The 23,278-nt window shown below is 30.2% G+C and overlaps 1 protein-coding gene across 1 annotated transcript; it reads right to left on the bottom strand.

Annotated features, from left to right (window-relative positions):
- Positions 1–9,106: 9,106 nt before the first annotated feature.
- LOC106332326 (putative lipid-binding protein AIR1) lies at positions 9,107–9,895 on the bottom strand. The gene has a single exon (XM_013770794.1). The coding sequence runs from the start codon at positions 9,821–9,823 to the stop codon at positions 9,410–9,412; it is 414 nt and encodes a 137-aa protein (XP_013626248.1). The 5' UTR covers positions 9,824–9,895; the 3' UTR covers positions 9,107–9,409.
- Positions 9,896–23,278: the final 13,383 nt, after the last annotated feature.

Raw genomic sequence — 23,278 nt, 5'->3', positions numbered from 1 at the left:
TATTTTATATTGTATACAAACTATACAATCAAAAATATTTCTTTCTATATTTCGAAGGTGTTTTCTATTTTATTATTTCAAATAATGAACTTAGTGTAACAAAATATTGTTAGAATATATGATATGTATTAGCAACTTATAACACATTAAATTATATATTAAACATAAACCATTATATATTAATAATGTTGATCAAGACATATATATGAACAACATTTTTTCAAATTTTTCAGAGGGGGAAGAGTTTTATCTTTTGTTTTTTTTTATGTTACATATTTCTCTTCGATCTACGGATCGAGTTGTTTTGTTTCGCTAAGGCGATTATCTGTTTTCGCATAGGCTGTTTCGCATAGGCGATTTTGATGTGTTGTTTCATCCAATATCGGAGTGCTTGTCATTCTCATCTTCTCTGATATGGTTGAACGTGAATAAAAAAGTTCTGATTGTTCTAATCAGACTCTTAGACCCTCGCTTTCCACCCAGATTGATTTCGATCCCGGCAGTGATTGATCGGATACCTTAGATCATCGATCACCTTAACACTCCATAGTTGAATCAGACTTTTTTTGATAGTATAGCCATTTGGCTTGAAAAAAGCATCTCTGACTGGGGTTGAGCGGGTTCGAAGGATTTTGCAGTAATATCCATGGAGTTGATCAAGAAGAACTGGCGTTTATGACGGTTCAGCAAATGGTCCTTTTCCTAATTGACTAAAGCTTCCTCTGTTCTTAAACTTCGGCGAGACAAGTTATTTCTGATCAAGAGCTGCGGTTAATGGTGGAGAGGCATCCTCAAACGAAGATTAACAGTTCAGCAGGTGCAATCAGCCGACAGTACAAGCTCAAAAGTTTTTCATCCCATGGTGGCGCGTGAATCTCGTCTCAACAACATGCAGAAGTCTGGATGACGTGTGTCCTTCTCTTCTTCTTTTCTTTGACGTGTGGCAGGATAACAGGATTAGGAAGCGATGTTAATTTATGTATTAAATTAGGTTTTCATGGGCTGGTTATATTGTTTATTATAGTTAAAATGAACCGTTGTAATCTGAGTCTGTATTGCCCATTGGGCATTGCTTTAATAAAAAGCAAAAGTTGACAAAAAAAAATTTATTGTAAAATCAAAGGTAAACACATATAAGAAGTTGAAATAAATGTTAGACGAGACAAACAAAAATGTTAGCACATAAGTTACAAACAAAATATCATTTTGGTTGTCTGAATATATATAGGAAATATGAGTAACCACTACTATATAAAAAAATTTAAAAGATAACCGATTTTAAATTTAACCAATAAAAATAAAAAAAACATCTGTACTGTCAAACTCTAATTACGTTATTAGATGTAATCGAACGAGGTCTTCAAGGTTAAAACCAGTGAATATAATTATCAGAAAGGAGACCATAACCACGACGCTATAGCAAATGATAATCGATTCCATTCCTTTCGTGAATTCTTCTTTAAGTAAACACTTGAACAAGGTTCACCATCCGAGCCCTTTTAATATTAATCCATGATAAGAAGTAAGATCTAAGCCCATTTCGTTGTTTTTCTTGTCCTTTCAGCTTCTACAAGCCTAAAGTCTTCGGGAAATATGTACAGAAAGGATCTTCCTCTTCTGTCAACAAAAAATATTTAAAAGGGTTAATGTGTTGTCCAAAAAAGAAGAATATAGTTTTTATTTCGTTGTATATAAAACAAAACATTATAGAATAAAATAGTATTTCATTCTGTAAATTTTATTAGATAAAATTTAACTCCTTTAAAATAATCAATTTATTTTTAGTTAGTTTTCAAATGTACATGTTTTTCACTCATCTCACCTAAAATATCTATGCAGAAAAATCTCATCATTTTATTGTACCCTATTGCGATTCCTGTTAGAATGGGTTGTTTACACCGTGTTTAAGTATTATCAGCGGTTGACCCTAGACCTAAGAGATTATTTGGGTCGAAGATTCAGATACCGCTTGATTAACTAAAAAAAATTATAACAATAATTCAAAGCCTACAATTTTATAATCTATTGTATTTGAGGGTATATAAATATAGAAATGACAACTCTTCAGAAGAATAGATAGAGATCCATTGGAGCTAGTTTGACACGCAGAAAGTGAATGTCAAGCATGGTTTGATGCTAACGAAGCGGTACAACCAGTGTTACAACCAGTGGTTCAAGCTAATATCCCTGAGATAGCCCAAGTCATACGTTTGGGTAATATATGCTTGCTAGATGGATCTTGGACATCTTCTGCTCACTTTAGTGGATGCGGCTGGGTATGGATGGACAGTGCTGAGAATATTCAACTTATGGGAACAAAGAATTTCACTCGACGTGAATCAGCTTTGCATTCGGAAGTAGAAGCACTGCGGTGGGCGATGGAAAATATGTTTCAACATTCAACATGCCAGAGCTTTGGAACAGACTGCAAGGAGCTGATTGCAATGATAAAAGACCCTCAAGATTGGCTAAGCTTTGCGACAGAATTGGAGAGAATAAAGACATTACAGATATGCTTCCCGGACTTCAGCATCTTTTATGTTCCACGGACGCGCAATCAGATTTCAGATTTTTTAGCTAAGACTGCAAGATCCTTCCATAGGGAGTTACTTTTTATTGGTTGTTCTATTCCGGTTTGGTTACCCAGACCACCTCAAGTTTGAGTAATAGAATGGCCTTTTGACGTCAAAAAAAATAAAAAAAATACATAAAAGAGCGAAAGGAACCAAAGGACTGGTCAAGTTTCGTAATGGAATAAGAGGGCATTCAAGCTCTACAAATATGCTTCTCACAGTTCAAGATTTCACAATAGCGCAAAATGAAGTTAATGATTCTTTATCTAAGAATACACGTTTATTTCATAGAGAACTTTGTTACATTGGTTGTTTTATTCTGATATGGTTATCCAAATCTCCTCAAGTTTGAGTGATATATTAACCGTTTGATGTCAAAAACAAAAATACATGAAAATGTTTGTAGGTACTATTAGGAAAAAGTAATTCAAAATTTATTATTATTATAGAAAATTTCGAATTTGTTTCTATTAATAATTTATCATCGTGTATCTATTCATAAATAGATAATAAAAAGCTTAGCTTAAAAATAAGTTATACATTAAGTATTATTGTCAAGTAAATACACAAATACTTTATTTGAAATCATATAAATGTGTCATTGATAATATTGTTTAACTCAGATCCATTTCTTTACCAGTATTAGTTTTGATGCCAGAAATTTATTCTCTCTTAAGTTTTTTTTTGTTCAAATCTCTCCAAGTATATTAAAAGTTTATGTTGTTTATATGACTATATATGACTACATTGGTATTGAATTAAGTATCTGTCGTGAATCAATTTATGTACTTTCTTTATAATCCATCCAAATTCCAACTCATATAACCGCTAGATCGAAGTTCGATAATAGAATATATTACAGTATATGTAATAATTACGTGTACCTGTAACGTTTGATTGAGTATGAAGGCATCTCAAATCAATGATAAGTCCAAAAATGTCAAATTTGAGCAATGATAAAAGTCTGAATATGCCAAATTTGATCACGGGAGAGAGTTCATGCATTTTATAAGATTATCTAACTGGAGTAAAGAATAAGTCAAATAATTAGAATTAAAAAGGTATAATTTAAAACTGGTTCAGTTACAAAAAAAATAAAAATAAATTTAAAACTGGTTTAATTTGATCAATTAATCAGTAATTAGTTCATCAAAAACTGCAAATGATGCGACATGTTTTATTTCCCCGATGACCCGGTTAAGTTGTCTGCCTTAACTCAGTCTTAAATGGAAACTTGTTCGTCTCTATTTGACTATTCGTAGATACCACTATTCACTTTATTTTCTAATTTAAAATAAATTTTAGAATAAAAGTGTTTTAATCCAATGATATTCTATTTTTCATACTATAATAGAATAAAAAATATGATTAAATCTATATATAAAGTAACTTATTTTTTTGGATCGTCATTCTATTTTTTATTCTAAAATATAATATCACTAGAGCAATAATCAACTCTATTATAGAATTATTCTAAAGTTATTCTATTTTATAGAAAATAATAGAATAAACACAATTATAACAACACCAAAAAATAGTAGTACAACACCAAAACATTTTTAAAAATAAAGATAAAATCAGCAGAAAATAGTACACAAAAAGTTGAGTGAGTATACTAATTTTTATATACTATTATTAATGCTAATTGTTAGTGATTGATAAAGTATATATACCTACTACCAATGATATCCTTTTTTTTTTTGATAAGTAACGTATGATATTCTTTCTGATCTTTTATATTGTAAAGTTGAGAGCCATGTTATAAGCCATAAAACATTTTTACGTCATGTCATAAGATATTAGCAAACGTACTGGGATCAGTAGGAGAGTAAGCAGAGCAAAGCACAAACTTCTCAAGTTATATCGAAAGAAAAAGTGAGCAGACACATGCAATTTTGCTCTGTTTCTTAAATTATTGTCAAATTTGTGTTTTAATAAAGTTGAAATTGATTATTTTAGGAATAATTGGAAAAATGAGACATTTTGAACTTGCGTTTGTCCCACTAGGACTTTTTTTAGTTAGTTTGAGAATAAGAGTAATATTACTGTTAATACCATAATACCTTCAGATTAACCAAATTAAAATTCTAATTAAAATATATGATATTTATAAATTCAATTTTAGATATTAAAAAAAATATCGAGAAAGATAAAAGGGGCAAAACTTAATTTTACCCTAATTCGATTTTACCTTGTCTTCTTCGATGAGATGCTCAATCCTTCTATGACGATTTTGGCTTAAGAGCGAGGCTAGCTTCTTCATCAGTATTCTTTCCACTTTCTTTCATACATATTCTTCCACTTCCTTTCGTCTTTAATCTCTTTTTCGTATACCTCCTCAATTTTCTAAGACAAAAATCAACGATATCTATTTGTTCTTTCTCTAAGGGTTTCGTGGACGATTCTTACTCAAGCATCATCAATTTCATTAAAACCTAACGATTCTTCAGAAAAGGTATGCGATCTCTTCTCTAGATTTTTATAACCCTAAATTGTTTTAAGAATCGATTTGTCATCTATTTTAAACAGAAATTAGTTTATCATCTTCTACACTTCGATTCAGTCACGCATGTTATTTTTTTTTGTATTTGTAGAGTATTGATTTAGGCTTTGGTTTTGTGAAAGGGGGACAATTCGGGTCTTGATAGTAAAGCGGATGAAGACGATAGAGAGCTAGGATTCATGTTACATGTTGGGTTGTTGGCCGATTGTAATGTATGTTGTTCTTTGAGATCTTAGAAATAGGTGGAACATATGTTCTAAAATATGCAGATTGTAGAAGTAAAAGTACATTTATTTATATTTCTTTCGTTGTTTGTGCTCTCATTACAATTTTTTTCTTCACTTGTAAGTATGTTAGAGGAGTTACCTAAACGACTTTTTAAGGGGGGTGAGGAGATCCAAGTGAACCACATCAATAACAACTGTAAGTTGGTACACATTATGGGAAATTTGGAAGCATGGCTACCAAAGGAGCTGAAAAAAAGTGAAGAAATATCGGGTTTTTTCACAGATATTTGCCTTGCATGATAATGGAATGGGTTGCTCTGCGAGGGTGATACACAGCTTCCTGTGTAGGGAGCTGATCACTTTCATAAATCTTGAGCTTTGGTTTGTATTTGCGAGGCGACCACTCTGATTTTCATCGCAAGAGTTCCACGCAGTAACATGGCTGGAGTGCAACACTTGTCTTTCACATAAGGAATTCGATGTCTGGGAAGATGATTGTGGTTTCTGGAGAAAAGTGCTGAAGGGAAAAGAGGAGATTTGTATCTTGAACCTGTGGAAGAAGCACAACGAATCTATTAAGAAGTGGAGTAATGTTGATCGAATACTACTGATCTATCTTTGCATCATTATTTATGTAGTTTTAGCGAGAGATGAGAAAACTAATATCCCTCTCAAATACATAAAGGTGGTCATGGACCTTGAGAAGCTTCGAAAGTTTCTTTGGGAATTTTCAGCTTTGACCATCTTCTAGAGTCAGCAGCCAAAACTCGTGACACACTGAAGGAGAAGAAAGTTAGTTATGTGTTAGATGGCTTCTCTTACGCCTCGCCCATTTGGGCAATGGAAGCAATACCAAAGGTTGGAAAGTTGTTTGAAAAAAACTCGACAAATGTTTTAAGGACGGTTCTTGATGCATAAACTGGATGGAAGCTGCAAAAGTGTCATATGAGGAGATCATTCGGTTGGAGAACATATTTGCACCCGAGGTAATAATTTCAGTTTGAAATAAGTTCATTTGGTTTGAAATGAGTTATGAAAATATAAATTTGTTTACTTTTCATGTGTAAGATGTCATCTATCCGTACATCTCATGGACATGGAAAATATGGATGTATTTGACAATGATGACTTTTTCAGAAAAAGTGGTGGTGGAGGATGATAAAGTCAATTGGCTCAATACAATGATGGAGTAAGTATGACTTCAGTAACTATATTTGGGAGTTTAAAGACACTCCAGAGGTTGCTTTGGAGCTTGATTACAAAAAAGATTAGAATGATGAAGATTTTCGAACTCAAAAAGGATCTGAGAAGGTTGGCTCGACAGCTAAAAAGAGAAAGAAGAGATTTCTGGATCATGGTGTGGAAAAAATGAAGCATAATGTTCTTTCTAGTAGACCAAATCAAGCAGGGTTTGATGAAGATATGAAGGCTTTTATGACTTAGTTGTTTGAGCAGAAATATTTAGCAATAGAACAGAGGGTAGAAGAAGCAAATTGGTGACAAATTTGAGGAAATGGAGTCGAAGGCTTAAGGATTCTCTTAAGGAAGTCAGAGTTGCAACAGATCAAGGAGTGCCACGACGAATAACACACACTAGTTTTCTCCATTTTCCTTCATGTTATTGTCGTCTGTGTATACTTGGTTTGCATTTGTGTTTGTGTTTGTATTTGTGTTTGTGTCATCTAGGTATCGGCTTGAAATTTTGATGTGTCACATGTCTCGGTTTGGAAGTGTGTTTGGTTTGTAAGTTTCTTGTTTGAAAGTCCTATGTACGTAAACCATTTTGTTTGTAAGATTATGGAACTTTTTGTAAAATATTTATGTAAAGCTTGTGTATTTTGGTGTTGCTTATTATTGTCTTTTCTTGAATTAATAGGATGCATCAGAAACTTTATTCGATGTGGATTTGAGTCAAGCATCAGATATAATTCAAAATATAGGTACTTAAGAGTATCTACACAAAACAATGGGCGGAATTTCTCAAGATTCGTCTGTTCCCGGTTTTGATTTATCGCAACCAAAAAATTATGAAGAAACACTTAGGATTGGTCCTATTGCATTTAAAGGATGGCTGATATATTGAATTAAAACAAACATATGTGCGCGTGCAAGAGTCACCTTAGGATTAGATCATGAAATATGTCGATCCATCCAGACATTCAGCATGCAGAGTCCTGTTGCATATTTTATCCTTACATCGAATATACCACCATTTTCTCGTGGATTTGAGAACGGGGTAATCAAAATGATCTTCATCGCACAAATTTTCATTGTTGCCTTCAACACACTTTTACTTCTTAAATTTGATCCTTCTTTACGAAATCAAGTAACCAAGATTGGCCATCGTTTTCACTATTTCCATTGTTTTCACCCCTTAAACCAGCATCACCTCAACCATCCTCAGCAACATGATCCTTCCTTTCATCACAACTCCTTTGACGGTTTGACAAAGTCTACTCGATTTATTTCAGGAACTTCATCATCCTCAAAATTACTTGAATCACACGGCTTCTTATTCAAATCAATATTGAATCGTTCCTTTTGATTTACACCATACCAGAGAACGTGACACACAAGCATATAGACGAACCCTTCTTCGCATAGCGCACAAAATTAGATATTTTTCGATCATTGATGATAATAATGGGAGGCTTTCCTCTTTGAATCACCATCTCATAACTGAACTTGACATTAACGACATTATGGTCCATTACATAATCCTCACACACCATGATCTTCACCTGTTCCAACAAAGTAGTAGTTTCCAATGTTACCATTCAATCACACCTTTCTTTGTCAACCACACAGAATTCCACTGGTCACTGAAACTAGATATCCATATACCAGATTTAACATAGATTAAAACAATGTTGTGTCGATAGAGAGAAGAGGTGGTCAGATCGATGAAGAAGTAAGAGAAAAAGAGAACGAAAGAGAGAAAGATCGTGGGAGAAAAGATGATGTGTGAGATTTAGGGTAGATTTCATGTAGATAAATTTAGAAAAGGTATTAACCGAAATATAGAAACTTCCATATTTTCGTGATGCAGATAGAATATGTATCCTATGTAGAGTAGAGCAGTATATAATGGGTGAAAAATCTATTCTTTTCCACGCGTAGCATTAGGTAATAGCTAGAACAAGTTATGACACATAAACAAGAGAAGGTAAACCGTAGAATTAACTATAGAATATGTATTCGAGCTCTATGTCGACCAACGGTATCTGGCCATAATACAACCAAACGAATTATAGCAAGGTAGAATATATAATAAAATTTTGTTTGCTTTATATACTAAAGATAGATCACTTTATAATACTCCGATTTCTAAAGTAAGTAGACGAACATAATGAGTATTCTATTCTCAACTAAGACATTAAATAAAATATGATTTCACTTTTTTTTAAGTTAAAAAAAAACATATGAATAGTCCTACTTTTGTTTCTAATAGTTTTCATATTTTTGAAAAGTTTAAAATTTAATTTACTATTTTTTCCTTTACCAAAAGGTATAACATGTCTAAATAGCCTAAAGTTTTCCTACCAAAAAAAAAAAATAGCCTAAAGTTTTGAAAGTTTTAGTGGAACAAACTTAAGTTAAAAGTATCCCATTATTTCAATTCTCTCATGATTTTATCTTAACAAAAATGTGACATATGTTATACAGATTGATGACAAAATTAGTAAATACACTTTCTTTTGCCTGTACTCGGAGATGGTCGAATGTTACAAGTGATTCATTCTTATAACTAAATAAATAAAACATGTTTCCCTGTTTTTTTGGATTGACAAATAAGGCCGATATAAACAACAACATCGCTTGGTACTTTTATTAATCAAATTCAAAAGAAACAAATACAACAGATATAGATGAACAATGAAGAAAAAGAAGTACGAACTTGCCGATTACACACAGAAAGACCGATACATAATCCATATTATTGCATGATGAAAGTTACGTTCACCATTTAAAACAATCCACGAGAAATACAAAAAAGAAAAAAATCACACCAATTAAAAAACCACAAGAAGATAAGGTAATAAGTTCACGCATTCGTAAACCATATGATTTGTTTTTGTAAGGTTGGCTTTAGATAAGTACTCAACTTATGCGCATTGGAAATTCTTTGGAGCTTTTCTACTACAAACATTGAGGAGTACGCTCAGATTGATGGGAAGGTTAAGTTTGATGCCAAGAATGTTAGCCTTGAGAACGGTACAGAGACAGACCGCAGCCTCAAGGTCAGCCAAGCCTGCAATGAGAGAGCAGCATGGCTTTACGGGTGGGTTTCCCAATGTTAGGTCCACTAGTTTGAGCACATTAGCGCAAACACCTAGCTGTAGGGAATCTCTAGGACAAGAGCCTGTGCTTGGGGTGCTTGGGGTTGTTGGGGTGGTTGGGGTGGTTGGGGTGGCTGGGGTGGCTGGCGTGGGGATGCACTTGTAGCATGTAGCGGAAGTGTAAGTGAAGAGGAGGAGGTTGACAGCAAGGAAGAGTGCAAGAGAGGTTCTTGAAGCCATTTGTTTGTAGCGGAACTGTTCTAACAAAGACTCAAGAAGTAGTGTGTTTAATTTTCTTTGAGATCCGGTGGAGATAAATGGTGGGTGTTACTTGGTATTTATAGAATTTTCGTTAGGAGAGAAATGAAAAGGTTTATTGTTATTTTACTACAGGAGACTAGTTGACTAATTTTTATATTTACAATTTGATTATAGAAGGAGACTTAATGGTCATTTTCCAAAATTAGCTGGCAATCATAAACATAATACGGTACTAATTAAATAATCTTTAGTTAGTAATAAACTGGAGATGCCAAAAATATTTGGTGGTAGATACTAGAAAATGCATAGTGAATAATATTATTTAGAAAAGATAATAATATTATTACCTATACAGGTTTTTGTTAGTTAGTGCTCCCAGTTTTGCGACATACATAGAATAAAACTTCAGAAATAACAATATTTGGAAGTTTAAAATTTTTAATTTTAGAAAAATATTAATCAATCAATAAATTAATATTTAAGAAAGACATTTCTTTTTAATAATTTTCGAAAATTGTACTTCAAAAATGTTATATAAAAATTATATAAAATAACATGCATGATTTTAAATTATGATTAATAATCTTAGTCATCATAATAGAACAAAATGTTAAAAACCCTACTAAATTATCCAAGTGAAAATGGTATATGTTCAATAGTTCAAAAGTTACAAGTAGTTGTTGGTACTATCCTTAATGGTGATGATAACATTGAGTTAATGCTATGGTTTTTTTTTGGTTAAAGAGCTAATACTATGATTCATTAGGAATTTGCCACGCAAGGGATTAGTGATCTATTACAGTTTTGGACAGAGTTCACAATTAACTAAATAGATGAACAGTCAAATTTTAACAAAAGAAAGAAAGGAAATGCTCACCAAATCAGTTGCAATAGCAATGCCGAATGATATTATATCATATTTTTGCCTACCAAAAAAAGTAACAATAAAAATAACAAATGTAATATCTCAATTTTGGTGGAATTCACATAGGAATAGAAGCAGTTGACAAAAAAATGGAAGAAGTTTGTACTAGTTGTCTGGAACATCATGGCCCGAAGGTAAGGACGGACTCCTTCCTAAATCCAGGTTGCGAGTTCGAACCCTGCCGGAGGGAACTACTTCATGATGTCTCTGGACACCCCCACACGGATATGGATCTATGCTTTAGGGTTCATTTGCATACCCGGAAAAAGTATATATCTGTGGGTTGCACCTCTCCTTGGAGATTAGTCTGGGTCCTTTCCACAGGCTCGGAATATCCACAGGTTAAAAAAAAAAAAAAATTCGTACTAGTTTTTTTTTGAGAATAAATAGCATAAAAAGAGAGAAATAGGTTTCATGATTTTGACAGATTTTATTATGTTTATGTTGGAAAAACAACTATAAAGGTTAATAGAATAACCCAAATCATTATTTTCATGTTTTTAAAGTCTGGTACTTCAGGGATTCGAACCCCATGGAACCAGTAAAATCATACTCGCATCATATCGCTGGCACAGAATTGTATCAGCTACATATGTGGTAAGAAAATAACTAATCAAATGGATGGACACAAGATCCTCAATATCAGTATGGTGTCAACGAAGAGAGGACACCCTCTAAGACCAAGAGATGAACTCCAAAAAAAGCCTTTACCATCTTCCGGAGGTACCAGCAAGCATACCATGTAGAGTAGATCTGAAGTGATTATAGGCAGCAAGTATTCACCGAGGGACCAAAGACGACCACTTTTCAAACTACACACCAAACCTCACGAGCCGAAAGCCGAGTCGAAGCACTATCTTCACCTTCATACCTCAACTCGAGACTCATCTCAGAGGTAGTGGAATCCTTCAGAGCTCACTTAAACACAGTGGAAAAGAACCTGTTTCTCGATGACACCTAAGAGAGACACGAGACCAACCACTGGGGTTGGACGACACACCAAACCCAGAGATGGCAAATATTCACCGCAAACCGGGAAGGAGGGTCGAACCTTCTCTCCATCACCATGAGCTGTGAAATTCGGAAGCAAGATCTAGCAAACGGAAAATCGATCTACTTCTTTGAAACCCTAAACGCAGACTACAACCACCATAACCCGCTCCCACAACCTTGCCGCGAAACCAAAGGAAGCAGAATCACCTCTGGACTTGACACTACTCTCGAGCGGAGATAAAACCGAAAGTGAAACACCACATCCAGAGGCATATCGGATGGGAAGAGAGAAGCCAGAGGAGGAGTACAGGAAAATCGAAGGAGAAAGGAAAGGGTGCCTCCCGGCGTTAAAGCTCATGTGCTAGCTGGACACCAGCGGTTGAAATGATAAAATCTTTTTCTTTAAGAGGATAAGGAGAGAGAAGAAACGTCTTTTCTAAAGTCTTACTATCACAGTTATATCTTATATATTAAAACATAATTCATGACTTTGTTCATGTATGATTTTTTTTTGGGACCATCCTCTAGAAAGTTTATCAAATTTTATATAACTTAATCATTATATCCTTTAATATCTTTATCTTTTATTAAAATACAAATAAATATTGTTTAAGAAAATTCTAAGAAAACCTTTTCAGAATCAGGATAAAATTTCTTTTAAATATATTAACTTACATTTTAATTATCATAAAATATAATTAGAATTTAAAATTAAATTTATTTTTAATTTATGAACAAAAATTAAATCATATAAATATTTTAATTCTATTTTAATGATAATAACAATTAAATTGGTTAATTTTCAAAATACATTTTATAAAGATCTTTAAAATATTTTGTTAGAAAGAAATATCCTTTCTGTTTCAAATAAAAATATTTACTACAAAATTAGTTTGTAAGTACAATATATTATAGTTTTTCTTTTAAAAATATTTTGTTGTTGTTCCTAACAGTATCTCAAAATATTTATTCTCTATTATGTAGATCCAATTTAATTTAACTTCCATATATAAATTTCAAATTTAGAAATAAAACCAGAAATTATGTTGGTAAGTTCCATATATTCACTAAAGCTAATAATATAAAATCTTTGTACCTACTTTAATAATGATATAGTTTAATTTTAAATAGAATTATTATTATGCGTTGATATATATTCAGTTATCGTTTATAAAATAAACATTCTATTTATTTTTATATATTTTATAATAATAATAAATCATGTTAAAATAAACTATTATATTGAACTAATATGATAAATTATATTAAATTGATAAATTTTTAAATTTATTTTCATAAATATAAATATTTATGTTAAAAATATAATATGATGACAGAACGGCTTAATATCTAAAATGAGTTAATCTAAAATAAATTAAACACAAAATAATTTTTAGATATGTTGTTTCATGCATATATTAATTTTTTCAGTAACTAGTTGCAAATACAATAAGATAAATATATAATAAGAAGTGACAAATGCATGTGATGATTTTAAAAAATTGATTAATTATAACATATAAACTATGAAATTATTGTATTTGAAATAGTTATACAAATATTTATATATATGATTAACGTTAAAAATGTATACCACCAATGATCAAAAATAAATATCTATGTATTTAAATTGAAAAAATATTCGCGCGGTTGCGCGGGTCAAAATCTAGTGTTTATGTTTAAATGACGAGCAATATGAAAAAGCTTTGTGGAGGTGTTGCTAGAGAGAACCATATCGTTACATACATCCGAGCATTCAGCTTGTTACTCGTATCTGCTCCCATATTTTTGTAAGGAGAAGTATTCTTCATATTTATATTGTATGTGTCTCAAAGAATTACGGCTGATCCAGCCGAATCAAGAGGTAACGGAGCAGAGGAATATTTTTGGAACATCCTGAAGATCTTGTCAAATGGTCATAACATATCGTACATACTCGATATGGGGAAAGTTTGGGTGTTTGACGGCGTAGATGATAGTTCCCATGCTTGTAGCTGGTGGACATTCAAAGATCGCGTGGGTTATATTTTCCTCTGGCTCTCCACATCTTAGGCAGTAATTATCACACCGCAGATTGCGATGTATTAAGTTCCTTGTTACTGTTACCTGTCCCGAAATTAATTGCCATATAAGATGGCGAATTTTCTGAGGTGCGTTCACTTTCCAAGCAAAGGCTTAAAGTTCAGTGATGCTAGGTTGTGTAACTTCAGTTTCCTCCTCCGCATTCAATATATTTGTAGCAACCCAATACCCAGACTTAACCGTGTATTGGCCGTTTTTAGTGTAACTCCAGCAAAAAGAATCCTTGCGATGCGTTGGGCTTATGGCCAAACTCATAATCAGCTGTATATCCTCTTGCTCAACATACTGTGCCAGTATCCTAGCGTCCCATTCCTTTGATTCCGAGTTCATAAGGCTACTTACAAGCATTTTTGGATTTACGACTGGTACCCTAGGACCGGCCGGCCTAGCTGGCGTCGAAGGAGTCCACGGATCCTGCCACAAGTAATCCACGGATTCTGCCAGACATTGATTTCATATCCTGAGTGCACTTTACTCCTAATACCCAAAAGCAAAAGCTTCTTCGCTGCTGAAATACTCGTCCACACGTAGGATGGATTATCCACCGCAGCAATTCTCAAGGGCGAACTGAGGCGGTAATATTTCCCTTTAAGGACTCTCGCTACTAATGAATTCGGATACTGAACAAGGCCCACAGTTGTTTCGCTAGCAGTGCTAAATTAAATTCATGGATCATGCGGAATCCCACTCCACCCTCCTCTCTAGGAGCACACATCTTTTCCCATTTAGCCCAGTGAATCCCTCTTTTTGGCGGGTTTGAACTCCACCAAAACTAATATCTTCTGGTATTCCCAGGTACTTTCCCATTCCCCCTTCACTCTGAATCCCGAGAGTGTCTTTGATTTGTTGTCTATCATTCACCGTGATCCTCTTACCAAAGAGTAATGAGGACTTCTCAAAATTAATGCATTGGCCTGACGCTTTTCCATACTTCCTGACTACTTTCATAACTTCTTCACATTCACGGGGCTCCGCCTTACATAAGAAAAGACTATCATCAGCAAAGAGAAGGTGTGATACCGAGGGGCTAGCGCGTGCGACGCGCATCCCCGTTATTTTCCCTTGATTCTCTGCTTGATTAAGAAGGCTAACGAGCGCTTCCGTGCATAGAATAAATATGAAAGGAGAAAAAAGATCTCCTTGACTTAAACCTCTCCCTGGAACAATATTTCCCCTTGGTTCTCCATTCATCAGGACTTTATACTTAACCGAGGTGATGCATCGCATAATCCAGCCAATCCAAATCTCTGAGAAACCCATCTTCCGCATAACCGCCTCGATGAAAGACCATTCCATTCTATCATATGCTTTACTCATATCTGTTTTGATGGCCATTATCTTGACTCTCCCAGCTGGTTTAGTTCTCAGCGCATGGAACATCTCCTGAGCTATCATTATATTGTCAGTTATCTGTCTACCCGCAACAAAGACTGACTGGGTTTCACATATTCTTTGAGGAAGAACCTTCTATAATCTTTGGCATAAGACCTTAGATATAATCTTATAGCTGACATTGCACAGGCTGATCGGTCTGAACTTAGACATTTCATTGGGCTTCTCCGTTTTAGGAATTAGGCAGATATTGGTATCATCCCAAATCTATATCAAACAAGTTTTTCACAACAGAAAAATCCGCCACTTTCACTATATTTTGTTTCTATAACTTTCAACCACAACTGGACTTGATTATATTTAAGGAAAATTGTCAAAACGGAACAAAAATTCAGTATGGTTATCCTTTTAGTATAAAAACTTTTGTGTCCATTTTTTCTCTTTTTTACCCTTTCCAATTCTAAAAGTTAATGAAATAAATAGTTTTATGAGTCAAAAAAAATTGTAAAAAATAGAAACAATTGATAAAACACCCATATACACAAACTGAAAGTATAATTTATCTTCTACGAAAAATTGGTTAGTAGAAAGTGAATTCTAGATTAAATAAGTTCGTCTACTTTTTTTTAAACGAACAATCTACTTTTACTTAAAGTTATAAATAGGGGGAATGTGAATTCTACTAATTGTAAAGATAGCTATTTTTCTCTCGAATGAACTTCTACTTTTCTGTCGAATGCAACTTCTATTTTTATTACGTATTCTACAACTCCCGAAATGTGAAATCTAGACATTACTCTGACGGCTACATTAGGTAGAATCTGCTTATGAGATTTTTGTCTTCGTTCTATGCAGTGTAAAAAGTGTCTTCTACGGATAAGAAAACCGGATTTTAGCGAAAATTTAGGAAATTTCATTTAAGAAAATATTCTAAAAATATTTGAAATATTCTAACTTCCTAAAATGTGTATATTTGGTCACAAAAATATTCTAAAAATATTTGTAATCTTTGTGATTGCCTAAAACGTTACAAACATATATTTTTGATTTTTTGATATGTTTACAAACATATATATATTCAATGTTTTTTTATTTATTTACAAACATATATCGACTACAAATTATATATGTATATTTATTTTTATTTTTACAAATATATTTATTTATAGAATTATTTGAAATTCAATTGTGTATATAACAGGGAATATATAAATGTTATTGTCCATGCTATGCATGAGAATATTTTATTTTTAATTTACATTATATGTTAAAAGTAATAATTGAATTTAAGTATATAAGTATCGTAAAAATATTAGTATATAAGTGTTACTTATTATATTTTTTTTTAAATACACAATTATTTATCAAATATGATTAGACATTTAAAATATTTAATCAAAGTTTAAGATATTTAAATAATTTATAAAATATTTAACATACACTAAAAATTGTTGAATATCGACTAGAAACTTTTAGTCAATATTTTGGAAATATCTGTTTGTAAATTTAAATGTAAAATTTTTATAAAAAAATAAATATTAAAAAAAATTTGTGTGCTCTTTATGTTAATTAAATTTTTATTAATATATTCATTTGTTTTTATTAATGCATTTATTTATATAATTATTTTGAATCCAATTGTTTATATCAAATTTCTTATATTAATATAAAACATTAATGTATTATTTTTTATTTTTATTAATAGATTCTAAAATGTTGACTTAAAATTATATATATAAAAAATATTTTTAATTTAATTTTTATTTTTAATTCGTTTTTTAATATTTAAATACTTTTAAAATGTATTTATTTGATTAATTTTATTAATCAGGGGTTAGTTTTGGGATTATGAAAAAAAAATATTAAATAGACACTTTAATGATAGTATTATATCAAAAGGACAATCATGTTGAATTTTTGTTCCGTTTTGACATTTTTCCATTATTTTTATAGGTTTTGGCTAATTCTCCATGATATATAACCAAAATAGGTGAATGGATACATTTACTTAAGGGGGATGTGCAATCGATTTGAAATACAAAAGTAGATCTCTTTTTTTTAATCAAACAAAAGTAGATCTCATATTTAATCAAATGCAAAATTAATTTAAAGAGGTGACAAATTATTATTTACTCTTTATGACCAAACAAAAAACCAAGAAGTTAGTTTATGATTTCCTCCTTTGAAAGTCTACATTTGACAGAAAGAAGTTTACAATGTGTAGACTTCCTAAGAACTCTACATATTAGACTTATTCTGAAGTCTACGTTGTAATTTGATATAATAATTTTATTTTTAAAATGTATAAAACAAAATTTGTGTGAAATTTATTATAAACCATCAATACAAGAACCAATATGAGGTATATGAATTAAAATTTAATACGATTAAAAAAATTAAAATAATGTATATTGATTTGATAATCATGTGTTCAACAATGCCTATGATTTTTTTAAAATATAAAATTTCATTAAATCAGCTCAAAAAGGGGATCGGAACAGTAACACTGTTGCCGTTGCCGGTGAAACAGTGGCGGTTACAAAGATGTATGTATCTTTAAGGTTAGATTTTCGATTTATATTTTTTTATTAACTTACATTACGTTTAAATGTTTAGTAATTTATACTTTACAATATTTTATATTTGATACATAATGAATTAAGAGTTTTGGTTAATGGACATTTAGGATTTGGGGTTTGTAGTTTAGGGTTTAGTAGACTATGAATTCTACTTTATTTAGCTATAGTAGACTTCGCTTTTAGTGTGTAGTCTACTAATGTTAAATATTACAAAAATTATAATATTTTTAAATTAAATTACTTTTGTGTCTGGCCAAAATAAAATAAGAGATTTTATATGTAGTCTACGTTTTTTCCTAAGATCAGTAGACATTTTATGTAGTCTACACTTTAAATGGTTTTTGATCAATATTTTAACAATCTAGTCAACCACAAAACTAACATATCTTTGTAGAGTAGATTTCATACGAAGTCTACAAAAAAAATCAAAATTCTGGTCAAATGCAAAATTGACCTCTTATAGATTTCCGATGAAGTCTGCTATTAAAAATCAAAATTTTGGTTAAATCCAAAACTAATCTCTTATATGTGGACTTCTTCGTAAGTCTTTCATATTTTTTTTTTGTTTTCAACGATAAAGACATAGAATTCTAGTAAAGGCTGCATTGCAAAAATATAAGTTTGGTCAATTGTAAAGCTAACTTGTGCGTTGACAAGCAACCGCTTAGTAAGTCTATAGATATGCGTAGACATACAAAACAGTCTACTATTGCGAAAAATATTTAAATAGTAGCGAAAACCATGTAAATAGTTACATTTTTCGGTGTAAGCTCATTTAAAAAAAAATCACCGTCCAAACTTTGAACATGAGCAAAAAAAAACTTTTTGACGATTTTTTTGGTGAAAATCACCAAAATATAAAATTGGATCTATGAAAATGAAAGTTCTGAGTGGTTTTAGATGAAAGTGAAAAGAAAATGAGAAGAAATGAAGTTTTGTTGGTGTATAATGAAAACAAAAGAGATGGAAATTGAATGTTTGAGCTTTAAAAGATTTAAAATGATTGTTTATGGTGGTTAGAGAAATTGATGTTAGTGTCATTTTTGTAAATATGAAAAATGTTTAGGGTGTTTATGTTTTTTGTAAAAAAATTTAAAGAAAAAATTGTAATGACATTTTGTAAATATTGGAAAATGTCTGACTGGTGACCATTCGGGAAACAAGAGGAACAAACAGAAAAGGAATATACGGGAAAAAAATAGCAGGAATGAAAATGAATGGTTGTTCCTTCTCAAATTTAACAAGGAATAATTTTATCCTTTAATTCTCTACAAAAACAGGAACGAGAGGGAATGAGAATGAATTATTATTCCTTGCGAATGGTTATTTTTTATACGAACGTTAGGGAATGCATTATTCCCCATCATTCCCCGGTCACCATTCATACCCGTCGAATTTGACATCAATTTTTGAGTCATTTTGCAAAATCCATTTTATTTAAACACCATTTTATTTAAACACCATTTGGGCGTATTTAGAATGGAATGATTGTTCTTTATTCGTTCACGATTGTCCATGTGAACATATCTTAATCCTTCAACGAATTCCTTTGTCACGGGGCAAACTTATAACACAATTATTTTAAAGCATTATTTAGTTAATACTTAATCTCACACGAAGACAAATTTCTGGCTTCTTTTAAAATTGTTAAATATCCGTTCAACTTTTTAAATCCCAAATTGATAAACTAGATTAAATAATTCCATATAACAAGGGTTACAAGAAAAAAATACTATAAATATTTTGTCAGTAATATAATATGTGGGTTTTTAGTTCAAATTGTGACAGGACGTTTTGATCTCATGTAACCAGCTCTATAATTTAAGAGTTTGTGGAATGAAAGGCAAATCTACTAAACAAAAAGTTTTTTTTTTAATTTCTAGGATTTGTCAAATTATTAGATGATTTATAAAAAAAAATTGAAATAAAATCAAAATTCAATATTGTGAAAAAAATTAATTCTTTTTGTTTGAGATTAAGAAATTTCATATTAGTTTCTGAATCACAAGTTTGAAAAGACAGCTACCTTCAGTTAGGGTTCATACAAATCAAATATCCAGTTCTTTAAAGTATTTGTGATCCGATATGTTTTGTCCGAATAATCAATTATTTGATTCTGTTTGATCTATTGCTACTCGGATCTCCGGAAAATTATATATTTTTAACCATATATCTGATTTTAACCGTACAAATAAAATAATATTTTAGTACAAATAAATGTTATTTATTTTTCAAACTCTAATAACTAAAATAATCAATTTAATAAATAAAAATTGTAAAAATACTTAAAATGTAATAATTATACTATATATAATACTTTAAATATATGTATATAATATATCAGATATCTGTTTCTAAAAATATTAGTACGTATTTGTGATTTGTTTCATTTCTTATGGATATTAAATATTATTTTCTTTATTTTTGTAAAATTATGCATCTTCGGATTTTTCATTTCGAATCGAAACGAATAATGAATCAAATCAAAATTAAGAGATATTTTTCTAGCCCTGCCTTCAATATGATTAATTTATAAGAAGATATAAAGTTGTTAGATCCAGCTATATTATAGTATATAAAGTTATTATAACGACAAAATCAGCCATGTTAGTTTCTCTATCGAATTATATGTTTCGTGTATTGGTGGTATCTGTTTTATAAGGTCAAGGATGCCAAATATTTGGTTCACGGGTAGTAGCTATAGGAGAGATATAAAATACAATTATTCCATCGACGATTGTAATATGATAATCATCATGCCAAATCATTATTCAGTAAAGAAATTGATTGGTTAACTATTTTCTTTATCTGTTATGTTTTTCGAACTTCGACATTTTTCACATTCCAACAGCACAAAATGGAATTGTTGATTCTCTAGATAATTGTTGATTCTCTAGATAGGTACGCACTATCTTTTTATAGAAAACTTTGATACATTGTTTGTTTTATTTGGGTCTGTTTATCCAGAATATCTCAGGTTTGAATAATAGAATAGCTATTTGGTGTAAAAAAAACTATTTTCTTATGTGGTTTATAGTTTTTTGTTTGTTTTTGAATTTCTGTTAGTTAAAAAGCATCATCGGCATTTGATTAAAATAACCCAATAGAAATCTTATCTATTAAAATAGAAGTCATGACTTATTTCATGTGTGATTTTTTATTTGGACCACCACTTAGAAAATTGCTTAAACAATTTTTTGTATAAATATTTGAATTATTTTAAAACCAACTAATCAAAAAGATATTCTTTTATTTTCTTTAAATTTGCATCTGAATAAAATCTTTTCATACTTTTTTACAATATAAATTTATTTTTTTTCATTAAAATAAACCTTTTATTTTAATTATTTAATTAATTTAGTATTTATTTAAAATATAAATATATTTTTAATTTTTCACTAAAAACCCTTAAAATATTTTATTTATTTCGTCTTTGGAAAAATGTATATTTCATTTTTTCACTAAAACAAACCTTTTAAATATCTAAATAATTTTAATTATAATTAAAGCAATGTACAATTTTTTATTAATTTTATGATATTAATTTGATATAAATATTTTTCAATTAAATCTTGGATCTCTAACAGATATGATTTTCAATTTAAAACTTTGTACCATATGATTAAAAAATGTGCTATCAATATGAACAATCGGTTTACAAATGCTATTTTGATAGTACAATCGATTTGTGTTATTAAATATAGAGATCAGTTTAATTTATATTTTAATAATAGGAGTATATGAATACTTTGTATAAATGTAATCATTCTTATTTCTATATAGACTAAGTTTATACATTATTCATTAATGCCATTATTTTTGTACTATTTTTATCTTGTGAAGTTTTGAAAGTGCAATATGTATTGTAATAAATTATGTCATTAACTTAAATGACTGACAAATGATTGAAAAAAAAATATTTCATATTTCATATGTTTATTTCCAATCCGTTCATCATCAATTGTAGTGGCAGGTATAAATGTTAAATGTATAATGTGATGTATCATAGATGAAAAATTACCAAAAAACAAAATTAACACCGAAAACTCATTGTAAATAATCCAAGAGTTATGGACTAATACAACCAAAAGACTAAAATTTAAATCACCAATACACAACATAATAAACCTAAATAAAAAAAAGACAGTGTATGAAAATGCAGATTTAAAATGACAATGACAAAGACGATACACTACCATTTTTGGTTCAATAATTTAATTGAAACAGACGTTTTATGAATTAGACTTAGTATAGGTTATTGAATCAAATATTTAAATCATACAAATAATTAGATATAACATATATGTATGGCCAAAAACTACATATAGGTTAACATTGATGTATGGCCAAAATCTAAAATACAAGTATACCCTCAATTAAATATCTAAGCTAGTGTTAAATTAAATGTCATTTCCCGTAAATCTTAAATATTAAAACAGAAGACACAACATTGATTCATGTGTGATTTTTTTAAAAATGAACCTAATGGACCTATTCCTAGAAAGTCATGTTACATTTAAATTGATTAGTTTTCAAAATACATTTTATATATTGATTGTTAGAAAGAAATATCCTTTCTGTTTCAAATTAAAATATAAATATCCTTTCTGTTTCAAATTAAAATATTCACTACAAAATTAGTTTGTAAGTACAATATATTTATAGTTTCTCTTTTAAAAATATTTTGTTGTTGTTCTTAATAGTTTCTCAAAATATTTCTTATCTATTATGTAGGTCCGATTTAATTTAACTTCCATAAATAAATTTCAAATTTAGAAATAAAACAAGAAATTATGTTGGTAAGTTTCATATATTCACTAAAGTTAATAATATAAAATATTTGTAACTATTTTAATACTGATATATTTTAATTTTAAATAGAATTATTATTATGCATTGATATATATTCAGTTACCGTTTATAAAATTTAAAATAACAATTCTACTTTATTTTTATATATTTTATAATAATAATAAATCATTTTAAAATAAACTATTATATTGAACTAAATATGATAAATTATAATAAATTGATAAACCATATAATACATGTATAAAAAATTTACATATCTTAAAATTTTGTATATGCAATAATATATTATCTTTTTGTTTGACATCAGAATAATATATTATCTAAAATGAATAAAAATAAAAATATTGCTAAAAGAAAATACAGCTTTGAAGGACGGAGGGGGGGGAAGGGGGTCAGAATTTAGTATAAATTAAACACAAAATAATTTTCAGACATGTTGTTTTATGCATATATTAATTTTTTTCAGTAACTAAATGCAAATACAATAAGATAAATATATAATAAGAAGTGACAAATACATGTGACGATTTTAAACAATTGATTAATTATAATATATAAACTATGAAATTATTGTATTTGAAATAGTTATATAAATATTTAAATATATGATTAACGTAAAAATGTCTACCACCAATGATCTAAAATAAAGATCTATGTATATAAATTGAAAAAATACACGCGCTGTTGTTTAGTATAAATTAAACACAAAAT

The sequence above is a fragment of the Brassica oleracea genome, chromosome C3, assembly GCF_000695525.1.
Source record: "Brassica oleracea var. oleracea cultivar TO1000 chromosome C3, BOL, whole genome shotgun sequence".
In the NCBI taxonomy this organism is placed as follows: domain Eukaryota; kingdom Viridiplantae; phylum Streptophyta; class Magnoliopsida; order Brassicales; family Brassicaceae; genus Brassica; species Brassica oleracea.
Note: the sequence above shows the minus strand (reverse complement) of the source record. Positions and strands in the feature narration are given on the sequence as shown.